At 42.9% G+C, this 18,230-nt stretch overlaps 1 protein-coding gene across 1 annotated transcript in view; it reads right to left on the bottom strand.

The window, feature by feature from the left end:
• The window catches only part of AGBL1 (AGBL carboxypeptidase 1), a 376,387-nt gene that overhangs the window by 195,904 nt on the left and 162,253 nt on the right, over positions 1–18,230 (bottom strand). The window contains exon 15 of the mRNA XM_070763167.1: positions 3,267–3,447. Coding sequence (XP_070619268.1) covers positions 3,267–3,447 — 181 coding nt within the window. The remainder of the gene's footprint in view (positions 1–3,266; positions 3,448–18,230) is intronic.

Here is an 18,230-nt window from a genome sequence, read left to right as displayed (position 1 = left end):
GAGATGCCCGGCCAACGGTTTTTAAACCATCGGCCGAAATTGCCTCAGGGGCGGGGGCGACGGTGAATCAGCTCTTTCGAGCTGTGAACTTCCGGGTTCTTTGGAACCCGGAAGTTCGGCTTCGGGCAGCGCGCCAATGAGAGCGCGCTGCCGGTTCTGCTGAGGCGGGTCCAAGATCGCCCTATTTAAGGGCGATCTGTATTGGACCCGACATCATTGCTTTTTGAAGCGAACACCCGCCCACCCTCCGCTATCACCAGTGTGTCCTAAGGAGGTCGCCTTGGGGCCGAATAGGAATTTTTTGCAGCCTCCCCTTTAGAGGCGGCCGTTTTTTCGCCTATTCCACACTGACAGGTGCGGATTGGTTTGGTTAGGGGGTGTGGCGCATTTAGATCATAAATAGGCCTCCCTTTGGTCATTGGGGTTTGGCAGGTTTGGGGCGGAAATGGGCAATTAGAAGCAACTGCGCATGCTCCTTTCGGGCATCCTTAAAGGGTGATGGACCGCCTCTCTCCAGGAACTAGAGGTTCGAGCAACGTCGGGGATTGGAGAGAGGATGTCAATGGGAATCACCGGATCCACTGTCCCACGGGGATTGGAGGGTGAACTCCTCCCACACGACGAAGGGGCGTGGCTATGATCCAGGTGAAGGTGGTACCTTCACCTGGTTCAGCAAGGAGTTATTGCCCAATGTTGCCAAGGAATTTTATGGTAGGAATTTCCGCCCCGTTAGTTTTGGCTCTGCAGGTCCTTAGTTGGTTTTCAATTAAATATTCAAATTTACGTATTCAAATTTATTTAAATATGTTAATTAATAAATGACTCTTAATTAATCCACAATCCATGTCTTAGCGTCTTTACTCCGCCTCCGGGGGCAATTGGCCTTCTCCAGGTCCCGTCGACCAAACAATGTCGTTTGGCGGGCCCCAGGGGAAGAGCCTTCTCTGTGGCGGCCCCAGCCCTCTGGAACCAACTCCCCCCATAGATTAGAACGGCCCCCACCCTCCTTGTCTTTCACAAATTACTTAAGACCCACCTTTGTCGCCAGGCATGGGGGAGTTAAGTTATCCTTTCCCCCTAGGCTACTACAAGTTATGCATGGTATGTTTGTGTGTATGTTTGGTTTTTTATAATAAGGTTTTTTTTAGTTGTTTTTATTAATTGGATTCTTCATGTTGTTTTACCACTGTTGTTAGCCGCCCCGAGTCTGCGGAGAGGGGCGGCATACAAATCCAATAAATAATAATAATAATAATAATAACCTGACCCCTTCCTCTCTGTGGCATCTCCTCAAGTATTGGAATACTGCTATCATGTCTCCCCTGGTCCTTCTCTTTGCGAGACTGGCCAAGCTCAGTTCCTGCAACCGCTCTTCATATGTTTTATTTTCCAGACCCTTTATCATCTTAGTTGTTCTCTTCTGCACTTTCTCCAAAATTTCAAAGTATTTTTCATAGTGTGGTGACCAAAACTGGATGCAGTACTCTAGGTGTGGTCTGACCACGGCTTTATAGAGTGGTACTAGTACCTCTCTGGCCCTTGATTGTATCCCTTTATTATTATTATTATTATTATTATTATTATTATTATTATTATTATTAATTGGATTTGTATGCCGCCCCTCTCTGCAGACTCGGGGCGGCTAACAACAGTGGTAAAACAACATGAACAATCCAATTAATAAAAACAACTAAAAAACCCTTATTCTAAAAAACCAAACATACACACAAACATACCATGCATAACTTGTAATAGCCTAGGGGGAAAGGATAACTTAACTCCCCCATGCCAGGCGACAAAGGTGGGTCTTAAGGAATTTGCGAAAGACAAGGAGGGTGGGGGCCGTTCTAATCTCTGGGGGGAGTTGGTTCCAGAGGGCTGGGGCCGCCACAGAGAAGGCTCTTCCCCTAGGGCCCACCAAACAACATTGTTTGGTCGACGGGACCCGGAGAAGGCCAACTCTGTGGGGCCTTATCGGCCGCTGGGATTTGTGCGGTAGAAGGCGGTTCCGGATGTACTCTGGCCCAATGTCACGTAGGGCTTTAAAGGTCATAATGCAGCTGAAGACTGCGTTGGCCTTTTTGGCTGCTGCTTCACACTTCTGGCTCATATTTAGTTGGTTGTCTACTAAGACTCCGAAATCCTTCTTGCAGTCACTGCTATTGAGTATGGTTTTGCCCAGTTTGTATGTGTATTTTTGATTCTTTTTACCTAGATATAGGATTTTACTTTTCTCCATGTTGAATTTCATTTTACTGGTTTGGGCCCAGAAATGCTCAAATTAGTATGCCAATGGCAAAGATGGTCAAAAAATTCTGATTTGGCAGGCTATTCTATCTATAAATTGAAAAAAGTGCCCACAGATGTGTGGGGGGAGGCCCGTTTCTGATCAAAATAAACAAATAAGCATCAATTTTTTTCATTTCAATTTTCATATCATTGTGTTTAGAAATGTTCAAATTAGTATTTCAATTCCAAAGATGGTCAAAAAAGTAAGATTTTGCAGCCTAATCTAGATGAAAATGAACAAAATTTCACAAAAACAGGGGACGGGCTTTTCTGAGCAAAATAAACAAATAAGCATTAATTCTTTCATTTCAATTTTCATATCATTGTGTTCAGAAATGTTCAAATTAGTATAGTAGTGAAAAACGTATTCAAAAAGACCATTCAAGTAGCTAGAACCAACCCTTTTATGCTCTGGGTCTAAAAGGACCCGGAGGGTAACATTGGTAAATTTTTTGCCCAGCAAAAACTATACACACACACCCCAAAAAAACCCACCACCCTTAGAAAGAACCCCTCAAATGAGAAAAAGCCATGGAATTTCAAGTTTCAGATATGCAGGGAAATTTTTTTACAGGGTCTCAAACTTCATTTCAGGTCCTTTTAGACCCGAGGGGAATACCAGGGTTCTATTCTATTCCTATTCCTATCCTATCCTATCCTATTCTATATTATCCATACCAAGCTAAGAGTCATTATGATTGGATTGCACTTGTGTAAGGAGTACTGGGTTGAAAGGATTAGTTGGTGACATCACCATTGCTCAGGGAACATCCATTTGGGGGTGGAGTTCTTTCATTCCCCGGCAGAAGCTGGAACGAAGAACAGGGGCTCACTCTGCCCCATAGCAGCACACTTGGATCTCAAATGTAGGATTGCTAATGATCCAATCCATTGTCTTAACCACACAAGCCACCAGTCTCCCTAAAGTCATCACCATGATAGAAAACGACAATAAGTATTTAAATAAAATAACTCACTGGCCATTGATGACTCCATCTGGGTTCAGCATGGGAATAATCTTGAAGATGAAGCATTGCCGCAAGAGATCAGCAAGTGGATCGCTACTGAGGAGGAACTCCAAAGTCCCCTTCATAACCCAGCTGGAATTGCTCTCACCAGGGTGAACACGTGCCGTGAGTATGACATAAGGACGGTCATCTAAGGAAAGAAAAGATACTTTTCTTAATGACTGAGACTCTCCATAGACACTTCCAGTCTGTTATCACATCCTCCCTTGGTCTACTGCTACTCCTTACTATCACGAGTAAACTAAACAGTTCTCCTTAACTTCAGGTTGCAGTGTTCCCTCGTTTATCACGGGTGTTACATTCCAGGACCACCCACTGTAAATGAAAATCTCCGAAGTAAGGACACTATATTTATTTAAGTATTTATACACTGTTTTAAGACTTTGTAAACCCTCCCCCACACTTTTAGGCTACATAAACCTTTCCCATTCTCTTAATAACCATTCCCACACTGTTCTGTGCATGTATTGTACCTTTACACTTACTGTAAAATCTTTTGAATTCTTAAACCTTAGGCTCGAGTGTAGGAGCAGACTCAGAGAAGGGGAAGCTGCACACAGACGAAAAGTAAACAATGTGCTATTGCACTGAGCCAATCAGGCTCTGGGATACAAAGAAGCACTCTCTGGTTGGTCACTTCTCCATCTATCAACCAATTGTGTGTTGTTTACAATCTCATGTAGGCAAGTAGCATTTCAGTCAAGCGAGTTCCGCAGAAAACCCGCAAAGTAGCGAAAATCCATGATATATTTTTTCCACTAATATTTTATAAAAACCCACGGTGCACCGAGTCCGCGAAAAGTGAACCGCAAAGTGGCAAGGGAACACTGTAATTCCAGTTTCCTATATAGAATAAGCAAAACCCACAACCCTTCTCATTCCCAGAGCCCTTCAATGCCAACTGCTCCACCACAATCACACCACACACAACTGCTTTGCTGCAGGGCTTTCTATAGCTGCTGTTCGATATCAGCTGGACTGACTGGGGAGTGGTCTTAAAAGGCAAGGCCCCTTCTGTCCAGGTGCTGGTTCATTTTATTTATTTATTTATTTTGTCACGACAGTATTAGATATTATATATATAAGTATAAACATGATTTGAATGCATGAAATGAATCCGAATAAATGGGGACATTAGGACAGGGAGAGTAGGTACGCTGGTGCACTTATGCGCACCCCTTATAGACCTTTTAGGAATGGGGTGAGGTCAACAGCAGACAGGCTAACATTAAGGTTATGGGGGGTTGTGGACGAAACCACAAAGTCAGGTAGTACATTCCAGGCATTGACCACTCTGTTGCCGAAGTCGTATTTCCTGCAATCGAATTTGGAATGGTTCACTTTAAGTTTGAATCTATTATGTGCTTCTGTACTGTTGTAGTTGAAGCTAAAGTAGTCATTGACAGGTAGGACATTGTAACTGGTAATCTTATGAACTATGCTTAGGTCAGACCTAAGGCGGCGTAGTTGTAAGTTGTCTAAGTCCAGAATTTCAAGCCTGGTGGCATAAGGTATTCTATTGCGAGCAGAGGTGTGGAAGACTCTTTTCATAATATCGTAATAATAACATCACAACATCAGACATTCTGCTCTTTCATACTTTCCCTTTTATTTATAACTATGCCAAGTATGTCTTTTATTTTGTCTTATTGATTGATTGATTGATTGATTGATTGATTGTATTTATACGCCGCTCACTCTAAAAGGACTCCGAGCGGCTAACAATCGGAATAAATGCAACAACAATAAAAGCAGTTAAAATCTAATAATAATGATCAATAATAACAATAATATAAAAAACATACATACTTAGAATCAGCCTAATTCCAGGCCTGCTGGAAAAGCCAGGTCTTAATGGCTTTCCGGAAGACCGGTAGGGTGGAGATAATGCAGATCTCTGGAGGCAGTCGGAGCCACCACCGAGAAGGCTCTACCCCGAGGTCCCGCCAGCCAACCTTGTTATCATGACTGCTCTTATATGGACTGGAAATAACAGTTGTGACTTGGGTCTTTCTTGCTACCCTTCAAAGTCCATTGCTATACAATGCTCAACCAATCTAGTCATCCTTAACATGACTGAGAATGTGGTGATGTAACTTATCCAGACGTCATCAACTTGAGAAATTCATCCTTTTGGGTAAGAGTGAACCGTATCAATTCCTCCAACAGAATAGAATGGCATTTCATCCCTTCTCTCTCCCCTATACCTCCCCCCAACTTAAACTCTGCAAAAAAGAAAAACAACTGCAAGTTTGAAAGGAATGGGTCCATCTTTCAAGAAATTCAATCTCTGAAGCAAGTTGAAATGGAAACAAAATAGCCCCCATAAAGCCATCATAAAAAACAATGATAAGAAAAAATGAGTAATCGTCATCACAGCAGAGAATCCATTTTTTCCGCTTGCTAAAGTCTTTGTTTGCGCTCTTTTTTACTTCTACCCTGTTCTCAAAAATAGGACGTCAGGTTTGAAATGGCACAAATCATATTACCAGACGATTCTCAATAGCTCCTTCCCTCCCCATTTGGATACTTGTGCGACAATTTCCATTGTTAGGGAAGGGCTTCAACTACACACACACACACAAATTTTACAAATAATTCAAGGCAGCAAAACATATCCAACACACCTTCTTCCTTCTAATTATCCCACAGCGACTGCCATGGGATGTGGATTTGGCTGAAAGAAAGGGACTTGGCCAAAAATTATACAGCTGCTTTTATGACTAAGACAGAACTCCAAGTCACTGTCTCCTGGTGATTTGCCCAAAGTCACCTAGCTAACTTTCATGACTATGGCAGAATTAGAATTCACCATCTTCACCCAGCTGGCTTTCACGACTAAGACAGAACTCCAAGTCACTGTCTCCTGGTGATTGGCCAAAGTCATGCCAGATGGCTTTCAACAAAGCATTTCAGACATAAACATTTTAGAAAATGTCCAGAGATAGTTTACTAGAAGAGCCCTCCACTCCTCTGCTCGCAACAAAATACCCTACGCAACTAGACTTACAATCATAGTTCCCTCTAAGCTGAGCAGTGAGCAATCGCTCACTTAAAAATCATCATCAACTCAGAGTTTTCCAAACCTGCCCAGAAGCCGAGAGGGAAAGAGTGAGAGGGAAGGAGAGAGAGAGGAAGAGAGAGAAACAGATAGAAAAAAGAGAGGAAGGAAAAGAGAAAGAAAAAGAATGGGAGTAAGGAAGAGAGAAAGAAAATAAAAATCTATTTTGAAACTAGCTCAACTATTTAAGTGACATTTTGATATTGATAGAGTTGCCCTATTATGAGCTCACTGTTATAGACACACAGTACAGTATTTTATTTTGAAATTCTCTGAGGCAAAACAGGGTGGGTTTTTTATTTGTTTGTTTGTTTATTTATTTATTTATTATTTCTGTGCCGCCCAGTCCCAAAGGGACTGCCGCTCAGACACTATACTTTTCCGCCCACCCCCCCAAAAAATTAGAGGGAACACTGCTTACAATCCTAGATTTTGAAAGCTTAAAACTACGTCACCTTAAACATAACCTAAGCATAGCCCATAAAATCATCTGCTACCACAACTACTTCAGCTTCAACCACAACAACACATGAGCACACAACAGATATAAACATAAAGTAAACCGCTCCAAGCCCGACTGCAGGAAATATGACTTTAGTAACCAAGTAGTTAATGCCTGGAACTCACTACCTGACTCTGTAGTATCATCACCTAACCCCCAAAACTTTACCCTTAAACTATCCACTTGAAATGGGACCTCAGGCTCCTGATTCCTAAGAGGTCAGTAAGGGGCGTGCATAAGTGCACCAGCATTCCCATCGTCCCCTGTCCTGATGTTTCTCTCTTATTAATATCATGTATATAAACATTGTTATATCCTTGTATACTACCAATACATACTTGACAAAATAAACAAAATAAATAAGTAAATAAATAAGTAAGTAAGTAAACAAACAAACAAACAAACAAACAAATAAGACAAAACTAAAACTCAACATCACCTGGTGATTGGCCCAAAGTCACTTAGCTAACTTTCATGGCTAAGGCGGAACTAAAACCCATGGTCTCCCAATTTGTTTTAGCCCAGTGCCTTAACCACTAGAACAAACTGGTTAAGAGGCTTCTCTGAAGTGGCTCTTAGAACCCGTAAAAAAGAGTGAGACTTCAGTAACTCCAGTCCCTTACTAGGAAGTTTATGTACACCCTATTTATTTACTCTTTCATTTTAAATATCATTACACCACACTGCAAACATAATTCCAGTCTGTCCCTTGTTCAGATAATGAAAAGCCACTTCTGATTCCAAATCCTTTTCAAGGCTTGCCAATAATAAAGGCAAGAGAATGAGGTATCTTCTTTCTGAAAATGATGTGCATTGACAATCTTGATCCATAGCTGGCAGCCTCTCTGACAACTGCAGGATTTGATGGGTGACACTGAGAGTGATCGCTTCCGTTCAGTGGGAAAACAGCAATTGATAGCACCAGCTTGCTTTCAAAACTGTTGTGTGTGTGGTTTTTTTAAAATGCTTAGCCACATCACTTCTCGGAGATGAAAAACTACGTTAGTTGCTTCGGAAGGCTTGGGTCAGGGGGGCGTGCATGTGCGGTACTAAAAAAAAGCTTCTTCCCATGCACAGAAGCAAAAAACAAGGTGGTGGCACCGATAGTGGAGGGTGCTTTGAAAGAGCACATCAAAGGGTGGGGGAGACCTCAGAGGTCATCTATTCCAACCCCCTGCTCCCTGCAAAATGGACTGCTAAATTGGACATACCCAGGTGGAGGTTGCACTTACTGGTAGGCTCTCTGGGATCGTCGCAGGCTTGGCATGAGATTTGGCTTCTGCGCATGCGCAGCAATAAAAGTGAAATAAATAAATAAATAAATAAATAAATAAACAAACAAACAAACAAACAAACAAACAAACAAACATCTTGTGCAAGGATTTCACCTATTTTTGGCTATTTCTTTGCTTCCCCACATGTGCAGAAGCAAAAAAACTCCCAATCATCGGCAAAATCCCATGTGCGAGAGCATCCTTATGCGAGAACTCGCTTGCTGTGCATGCACAGAAGCCCAATCTTGTTCAGGTGCATGCGTGCATGTCTCAGGGGCGCAGAGATGCATGCGCATCTCCATTCCCTCTACCAGAGTTCTGATTCCAGCCGTATTGGCTGCAACCCATTACTGGCTGCACCCAACCAGTCACATGACAACCTGGCCATTCCCACCCAGTGCCATGGCCAGGCCCACCTGAAGCCACACCCAACTGACCTCCAAGTCATGCCCACAAAATAAGCCACACCCACATAACCTGTAAGGGGGGGAAGTCACATTTTACTCCTATCCAAATAGATGTACCCCCCCCCCCGGGCATTGGTAATATCACCAACTAATCCTTTCAACCAAGTGCTCCTTATTTATTTATTTATTTATTTGTTTGTTTGTTTGTTTGTATGCCGCCCCTTTCTGTAGACTCTCATACAATCATAATGACTCTTAGCAAGTAATCTTGAAGTTCTAACTATTATTATAAATAATATTAGTATAATAATTACCATATTTTTCAGAGTATAAGATGCACCTTTTTCCTCCCTAAAAGTGGCTGATAATTTGGGTGTGTTTTATACTTTGAATTCCATTTTCCCCCTCAGCCCTAAGCACTGTTTGCTGTAAGCTGCGCGCGTGAGTGCGCGCGCACTCCAAAATACCCCCTTGCGCACCCTTTTCCTTGGCCGCGCACTCCCCATCCCCCTGCCAGCCCGTGGGGGGGTCGGGCGGGGAGGCGCGGGCAGTAGAAGGGAGCCGTGGCCGCCCCTGCCTCTCCATGGTGCCTCCGGCCCCCTCGCGCTCCTGGCCTCTTGGCCCTGCCTCCCGCCCGCCCGGCCTCTCTTTCTCCTCCACTGCAAGAGAGGCGGGGCAGGCATTCTCCGGAGGTGGCGGGCGTGCAGGCCAGTGCGCGCTCTTCCCATCTCCCTGCCTGCGCGCCCGTCCAGAACATTCAAAGTAAGAGCGAAGGGTTTTCTTATTTTGAATGTTCCGGGCAGGTGGGCTGGCAGGGAGATTTGGGGAGCGCGCGCCGGCTGCCCCCCAAACGCCTCCCCGCCCGCTCGCCCGCCCGCTCGCCACCCGCCACCCGCTCCGCCTCTCTTTCTCCTCCGCTGCAAGAGAGGCGGGGCAGGCGTTCTCCGGAGGCTGGCGGGTGCGCGGGCCGGCGCGCGCTCTTCCCATCTCCCTGCCTGCGCGCCCGCCTGGAACATTCAAAGTAAGGGCGAAGGGTTTTCTTATTTTGAATGTTCCAGGCGGGTGGGCTGGCAGGGAGATTTGGGGAGCGCATGCCGGCTGCCCCCCTAACGCTTGCCCGCCCGCCGCTCACTCCCCGCTCGCCTGCCGCCCGCTCGCCTGCTGACCCGCTCGCCGCTCACCGACCGCTCCGCCTCTCTTTCTCCTCTGCTGCAAGAGAGGCGGGGCAGGCATTCTCCGGAGGCAGGTGGGTGCGCAGGCCGGCGCGCGCTCTTCCCATCTCCCTGCCTGCGCGCCCGCCTGGAACATTCAAAGTAAGAGCAAAGGGTTTTCTTATTTTGAATGTTCCGGGCGGGCGGGCTGGCAGAGAAAGTGAGAAAGAGAGTGAGAGAGAAAGAGGGGAGAGAGAAAGAGATAGCAAGAGAGAGAGAACGAGAGAGAGAAAGAGTGAGAGAAAGAAAACAAGAGAGGGAAAGTGAGAAAAAGAGAGAGAGCAAGAGGGGGAGAGATAAAGAAAGAGAGAGAAGGAAAGAAAGAAAGAGATGAGAGAGGAAGGAAGAGAGTGAGAGAGAGGAAGAAAGCAAGATAGAGAAAGAGAGGGAGAGAAAGAAGAAAGATGAGAAAGGAAGGAAGAGAGTGAGAGAGAGGAAGAAAGAGAGAGAGAGAGATAAGAGTGGAAGGAAGAGAGAGAGAAATGATAGAAAAAAGGGGAGAAAAAAAGAGAAATGAGAAAACGATTGCGGCAGAGAATGACAGGAAAGAGATAGAAACAGAGAGAGAAGTGACTCTTGATTTAAAGCATATGGTAAAAGCAACCAGCCCTCACCTGTTTTTATTAATAGTTTTGCTGGTTGTTTTAGTTTTAATAGTAATGGATTTTTGTTTTTTTAAATTATTAATTTCTTTTAATAAAAAAGAAAAGATTTATTTATTTATTTATTTATACATACATACATACATACATACATACATACATACATACATACTTCTATGCCGCCCAGTCTCAAAGGGACTGTCGCTCAGACACTATACTTTTCCGCCCACACCGAAAAAAAATTAGAGGGAACATTGGCCCTAAGTAGCTGCTAACGCTCTTCCCAGCTCTTACCTTGCAGGCTCCCTCATTGTTACTCTCTGTGAATAATGTTTTCCAAGCCCTAAGTCTTTGCAGGGTTTTTTCAGTGCTCTAACTTGCTCCAAATAAGTTTCTTTCCAGCCCTAACCAGGTGCTAACAATGTTCCCAGCTCTTAGCAGGCTCTCTCATTGTTACTCTCTGCAAAGAATGTTTTCCAAGCCCTAAGCCTTTGCATGATTTTTTCCATTGTTCTACTCGCTCAGAATGTTTCTTTCCAGGTGCTAATGATGTTCCCAGCTCTTACTGGATTGCAAGCTCTTTCATTGTTACTCTCTCCAATAAATAAAGTTTTTTAAAGCTCTAACTAAGGGATAAAATAATGTGCTGCCTAAGGACTCTAGCCAGATGAATACCTGGCAAGCAGATTCTTTTCCCTATTTTCCTTCCCCCAAACTAAGGTGCATCTTATACTCCGGTGCATCTTATACACTGAAAAATACGGTAGATGCTTCTTTTTAAAAGCAGTTGAGATGCATAGTTCCTAGTTCCTAGTTCCAATGCTACTGACTACTGACAAACACCCCCCTCCCATTTTCTCCTCCCTTCCTATTTTTTTGCTTTGCTTTGTTTTTCCTATCATCATGATTTAGGGCCGATCTCTGTTCTTATTGCTTGAATGAAACTTATAGGGCTACACACTCATGGCTAGGAATTGCACTCATGAGAGCCCTAATGGACAACAGCTATAAATAGCACAAGGCCAGATAGAACACATTGCCTTTTTCTTGTTCCCATTCTCTCTAATAACCAATGACTATAGTTGTTAACCATTCTGATCTATTCTCGCCATTCGATAAAGCATAGCAACAGATTATCGTCTCCATTTCTGATTTAAGAGATGAGCGCTGGCAATCCACCAATAATTTTGCCAATAATACTGCAATGTCTGAGTCTGGGTTTTGCAAAAGTTAAAGAATAGAGGAGACAAATGGAACAGGGCAGTGATGGTGAACCTATGGCGAAGGTGCCACAGGTGGCACATGGAGCCGCATTTTTTTTATTTAATTTTTCCAATACACAATAATACACAATGAAGGTAGTAGAGGACACCTTCAAGGAAATAAAATTAGAGGAGAAATGGAAGAGAGCGTATAGGATAAAATAAATCAATGAGAGAATAGAAGATATAGGGATAGAGGAGAAGAAATACGAGATATAGGAGAGACAATAGGACAGGGGACGGAAGGCACTCTAGTGCATTTATGCACGCCCCTTACTGACCTCTTAGGAATCTGGAGAGGTCAACCATGGACAGTCTAAGTGTAAAATATTGGGGGTTAGGGGATGATACTACAGAGTTCGGTAATGAGTTCCATGCTTCAACAACTCTATTACTAAAGTTGTATTTTTTACAGGCAAGTTTGTAGTGGTTAATATTGAGCTTGAATCTGTTATGTGCTCTTGTGTTGCTGTGCTTGAAGCTGAAGTAGTCGTTGACAGGCAGGACGTTGCAGCATATGATTTTGTAGGCAATACTTAGATCTTGTTTAAGGAGGCGTAGTTCTAAGCTTTCTAGGCCCAGGATTAGTCCAGTTTCGTACGGTATTCTGCTACGGGGAGAGGAATGCAGGGCTCTTCTGGTGAAGTATCTCTGAACATTTCTGAGGGTGTTCATGTCTGAGATGCGGTATGGGTTCTAAACAGATGAACTGTCTTCTAGGATGGCTCTGGTGAAAGTTTTGTAAACTCTGGTAAGTAGTGTGAGATTGCCAGAGCAGAAGCTATGTAGAATGAGATTAGATTAACAACACAGCTCCAACATGTATGTATGTGCCGGCCAGGTAATTTTTGCACAGAGGGTCTCGGAGGGCATTTTTGGCTTCCAGAGAGCCTGGGGGGCATTTTTACCCTCCCCCAGCTCCAGAGAAGCCTTTGGGGTCCGGGGAGGGCGAAACATGAGACTACTGTGCTCACTAGAGTCGGGAAATAGGCTATTTCCGGCTTCCAGAGGGCCTCCGGGGGGTGGGGGAAGCTGTTTTCACCCTCCTGAGACATTGAATTATGGGTGTGGGCACTCGCACATCCACTTTGTGCACCCAAGGGAAAAAAGGTTTGCCATGACTGGAATAGGGTCTCCCATAGGCTCACAAGCTCTGTTCTGCCAGAGTAAATTCAAAATTACCCAATTCACAGGCTAACTGGTTCTTCCCATTCTAAGAATCCCATGCTGCAAGTCACTTTCTCCCTGCTCTTATACTGTAATTAATTTACTGGAACTGATTTTTTGGGGAGGGGAAGGATGCAACATCCCTCTCATCAAAACAGGAAAATGCTGAGTATGTTGCATTCTTTAAAGACCTCCCTTTCCAAATCCTTAGTGTTTTTGATAGAAAGGTGGAATGGGATAAATATATACCCTGCTATTATACAGCGTCCCTATCAAACTGATGTGTCAGCGCATGCCACGCAACATCCACAGGCTTCAATAGTGCATGATTATCCTGTTGATCGATATTGCTTAAGTGTGGTGCCCCTAATTTACAGCTGTCTAAAAGTGTTCATCGTGTCCCCCCCCCCTCCCTTGACGTTTGCAAGATTCTCAGCACATCTTTATTTACATGAATTGCTCGGAGCTCTTGATGACTTCTGGAAGCACAGTTAATTGTAGTGATGGGTGATTGAAGCCCAGAGCTTCAATGGGAAAGATGCCCAACTGCACAGATACATTGAGGTGATAAAGAGCCCTGAGCGAATCAAGAAGACAGGAGGGAGAAAGCTCACCCGATCACTTTCTGGCAAAAGGGATGTTCAATGATCTCCACACCAGATGTTTTGCAAGCCTAGTCAATCCCCAACATCTACTCAGAATATAAACTTAACAGAGTTGGAAGGGACCTTGGATAAGTTCACATCATTTAACAACCAGTTCTCCCAAAATTGAAAATGTGAGTGCACACCTTGTGCACGTGCACCCTGTGTCAAAAAACACCGAAATTTGCTCTCTCGCTACATCATCATCATCATCATCATCATCATCATCATCATCATCATCATTATTATTAATTGGATTTGTATGCCGCCCCTCTCCGCAGACTCGGAGCGGCTAACAACAATGGTAAAACAACATGAACAATCCAATTAATAAAAACAACTAAAAAACCCTTATTATAAAAAACCAAACATACACACAAACATACCATGCATAACTTGTAATAGCCTAGGGGGAAAGGATAACTTAACTCCCCCATGCCTGGCGACAAAGGTGGGTCTTAAGTAATTTGCAAAAGACAAGGAGGGTGGGGGCCGTTCTAATCTCTGGGGGGAGTTGGTTCCAGAAGGCCGGGGCTGCCACAGAGAAGGCTCTTCCGCTGGGGCCCACCAAACGACATTGTTTGGCCGCCGGGACCCGGAGAAGGCCAACTCTGTGGGACCTTATCGGCCGCTGGGATTCGTGCGGTAGAAGGCGGTTCCGGATGTATTCTGGCCCAATGCCATGTAGGGCTTTAAAGGTCATTACCAACACTTTGAATTGTGACCGGAAACCGATCGGCAGCCAGTCCAGGCCGCGGAGTGTTGCAGAAACATACATGCATGTGGCATCACAAAATACAGCGATATAGGATTGAACCCGGACAGATGGGCGGCCCCACCTGCAGGTCCCCACTACCAGTCTGTCCAGACTGGTTCGAATTGGCTGAGCCCCACCTCTGATCTAGTCACAAGAGACCTAAAGTATTTTTGATAGACCAGTTTCTTCTTCAATGCCTCCAATGTTGGGGCACCCACAATTTTTGAAGGCAATTTATCCCACTGGTTAGTTGTTCTCACTGTTAGGAATTTGCTAAGAATAAATGATTACTTAAAAATTATAAGATAGAATTATATAGTTTATATAGTTCATATTATAACTAACTCAGAAGTGTTTATATTATTATTTTTTTTAATTTTTTTTGCATTACTAATAATTTGTTTATTGTTATTTGATATATATATATACATATAAGTATATTATTATTATTTTTTGTTCAAAAAAAATATATAGAGAGAGAAACTCAATCAATAATCTTAATTTTAAAAATCTATAATTAAATTTAATGATAAAGTAATTTTCAAGTGTGGTTTTTCTGCTTAGATCTTGTAACAGTTAGAGTTTTTTATATTTTGTATTAGTTAGACTTCTAAGATAAGCGGAGCAATAGTAGCTCCTTAAATGTTTAATGTTGTATGTCTTTGTTCGTTTTACCTTGAAAATAATAAAAAATATTAAAAAAATAAAGGAATTTGCTTCTTGGTTCTTAGGTTGCTTCTCTCCTTGTTTAATTTCCAACCATTATTCTTGTCCTGCAGTTGAAGGACTGCAAAAAAATTTACTATCACACTGTGGGCGTGGTTTATTTTGTGGGTGTGGCTTGCCAGCCATGTGACTGGCTTAAAGGTAGCCAACTTGACGTCACTCAAGTCAAGGGTTTGGGTTAGGGTTAAGGTGCCTGGCCACTCCTTGCCTCAAAGAGATAAAATTTCCCTCTCTATTTACTATTTCTGAATATCCAAAATATACGATTTAATTCTATGTATATATGCCGTATGTGTACATACATATTACACGCAGGCACACAAAAATATACATTATCTACTATCTAAACTCTATGTGTATGTACACACACACACACACACACACACACACACACACACACAGCTCTTCTAAAATTATACACATTCAATCTCATTTACCGCAACAGGGAAAACATACCCAGAGCCCAGAAAGGGAAAAAAAGAAAACAAAATCAAACTTTTTCTACCGGTTCTGCATGCCTGACCGTACCCATAAGAGCCCATCAATGTGTCCTGCCTATGGGTGCTTTGGTAAACAAATTAGCCCCTTCTTCTTTGTGGCAGCCCTTCAAGTATTGGAAAACTCTGGCCATGTCATCATGCTACCATGACTTGCTTTTCCTATCTCCCAAAGAAAGTGTCTTCCTCGATGGATCAAACACCTTCTGGTCCTTCCTATACAAGGTAGAAGTCCTTCAAGGATCTCCACGAAGATCAACATTGAAAAATTATTTGGTGGCTGTGTCACGCAGAGCTCTCATTGCACTCTGGGGAAGTTGCCAGGTAGTTCAGGTTGGGCATTTATCTCTACAGAAACCTCATGTGGCACATAACCTTCTCAGGGAATGTAAATAATGAAAAGGGGGAAAGCGAAGGAACCATTTTCCCCCTGCTACATAAACCCTCACCCAACGTGTCACATCTTGTTACACTGCGCTGCATTCTGACATGCTCAAATGGAAGGCAGCAATGCCAACAGATGCCAGTCAGGGGGAAAGGGGGGCACGGGAGGGGGAGAGGGGTGGGCATCTCAGTTCCTGGCTTTTTCCCTGACTGAAGAGAGAAGGGAATAAAATCTAAGGTGGAGAGGATTGATCCCATCAGGACAGCACACATAATACGTCCACTGGAGTTGGGCAGCTAATATATTCAGACACGTAATAAATATATATTCAGATTAGCCAAGGTTCTCTGGCATCTGCACGACAAAGGCACTTGCAATCCTGCTTGTTTTTCTTTTAACATGTGCTAAATTAAACTATAAATTTCAAGAAACTAGTTTTTACACCACCACCCCGAATTATGCTATTTCCTCTTATATGCAGTAAAATGGGATTAATAATGCCTGGTAGCATAGTATTTGTTTGGAAGATAAGCAGCAAACACTGTTTTGAATGCTCTTCTATCTATATGGAGAACCTATTTCTTTTTTGCTCATAGGCAGGATTTACACTTCAAAATTATTTAATATAGAATTTGAAATTCCTTACTGTGGCACTACTCTGATCGGGACAATTCAAGATCAGAGAAGGGACAGTCAAGAATTTCTGGACTAGAAAACCTTTCCCAGATAATATGGTAAATTAAATAAAGGGAGGGGGGATTAGAAGGGAATCAGATCAATGCCCACAAACCACATCTGTATTTTGCCATGCAAGTGGGAAGAGAGACGCTTTAGAATTTAGACATGGGACACCCTAGATCATCCGCCAAGATTAAATAAAATAAATGATAAACTTTGCAAAATGGTGAAATGCTGCCCTTTAGGAACTCGCGTGTGAAAAAGTGACAGATTATTTTTCAAGAAATGAAGTGAGACACTTTATTGCCACTTGGAAAATGGCTATCGGTCACTTATGTGGTTTTCATTTTTTATAAGTGGTAATTTTAAAAAAAATGTTACAAATCACTGTTGCCCTCAAGAGTCAGAAGAGAAGGAGGTAGCCCATAATGTAAGGAATGTGGTTGTCTTACTCCTGCCTTACCTGTGTGAGTCCAGTGGCATTTGGCCACCATTGGAAATGGTGCTGTATGAGATAAACCACGGAGAACTAGTTTGACCTAGTGATTAAGGCAGAAGGTCCTACAAACTGTCACCAAAGAAGTTTTCCTTGAGTTCTACTCGACTATATCCTCTATAACCTTCATTGTGTATTATTGTGCATTGGACAAAACAAATAAATAAAATAAAAATAAAATAAATAAAAAGAGGGTCTAGACCAGTGGTCCCCAACCTTTTTGTGCCCATGCCCCACCTAAGCATCTCTAAAATCCCCATACACCCCTAGTGACATATAAGCATTATTCAAAAAGTGAACTCCTACTCATGTGGAGAAAGCCTAAAAAGGCCATTAACTTGGTTTAAACAAAGTTCCAATTGCCCCTATTAAAAATCAAATTGCCCCCCTCCCCCCCGAGTGGCACGGTCCCACATTGGGAACCAGGGGTCTAGACAAATGTCAAACTTTAAAGTCAACCTTGAGGTCAACCGTCTGATTTCATAGACACATCCAGATCTGGAATTTCTTGTAGGATACTAAACACACCCACCTCTGCTTAGCTTCCTATCATCTAGAATTCTACTTCAACTTCCCAATCTAGCCTAGAACTCCAGAATTTCTTGTAGAATATTAAACACATCCAAACCTGCTTAGCTTCCTATCATCTAGAATTCTACTTCCACTTCCCAATCTAGCCTAGAACCCTGAAATTTCTTGTAGGATACTAAACACCCCCAGCATCTGCATCTATCAACTAAGATGCTACTTCAACTTCCCAATCTAGCCTAGAACTCCAGAATTTCTTGTAGAATATTAAACACATCCAAACCGTGCTTAGCTTCAAAAAAAATAGAATTTTAAGTATTGTTTTTATGTATATTAATTGGATTGATTCACTACTGTTTCTTGTATATGTTGTGAGCCGCCCAAGTCCTCGGAGAGGGGCAGCATACAAATCCAATTAAACCTAAACCTAAGCTTATTATCTAGAATTCTACTTCGACTTCCCAATTTGCCTATGTTCTGCCGGCTTCTAGTACAAGCCTCCAATGAAAAGGAAAGTGGTTCAAAACAGACACACAAACGCAGTAGAAGTCCAGTAAATGTTTTTTATCTCAACAAAAGAGAAGCAAAACTCCCTCTTAGAATTCAAAGGGATTTCTTGTATAAACAAGGCAGGAATGGATTACAGTCCGATAACAAGGCAAGCAATAAATCAGTACGAAACCAGTACTGTGAAGTTCGGCACAAATACTGTTTGT

Source organism: Erythrolamprus reginae, chromosome 10 (assembly GCF_031021105.1).
Source record: "Erythrolamprus reginae isolate rEryReg1 chromosome 10, rEryReg1.hap1, whole genome shotgun sequence".
Taxonomy (NCBI): domain Eukaryota; kingdom Metazoa; phylum Chordata; class Lepidosauria; order Squamata; family Dipsadidae; genus Erythrolamprus; species Erythrolamprus reginae.
The sequence above is the reverse complement of the archived record's forward strand: the minus strand, read 5'-3'. Positions and strand labels throughout refer to the sequence as shown.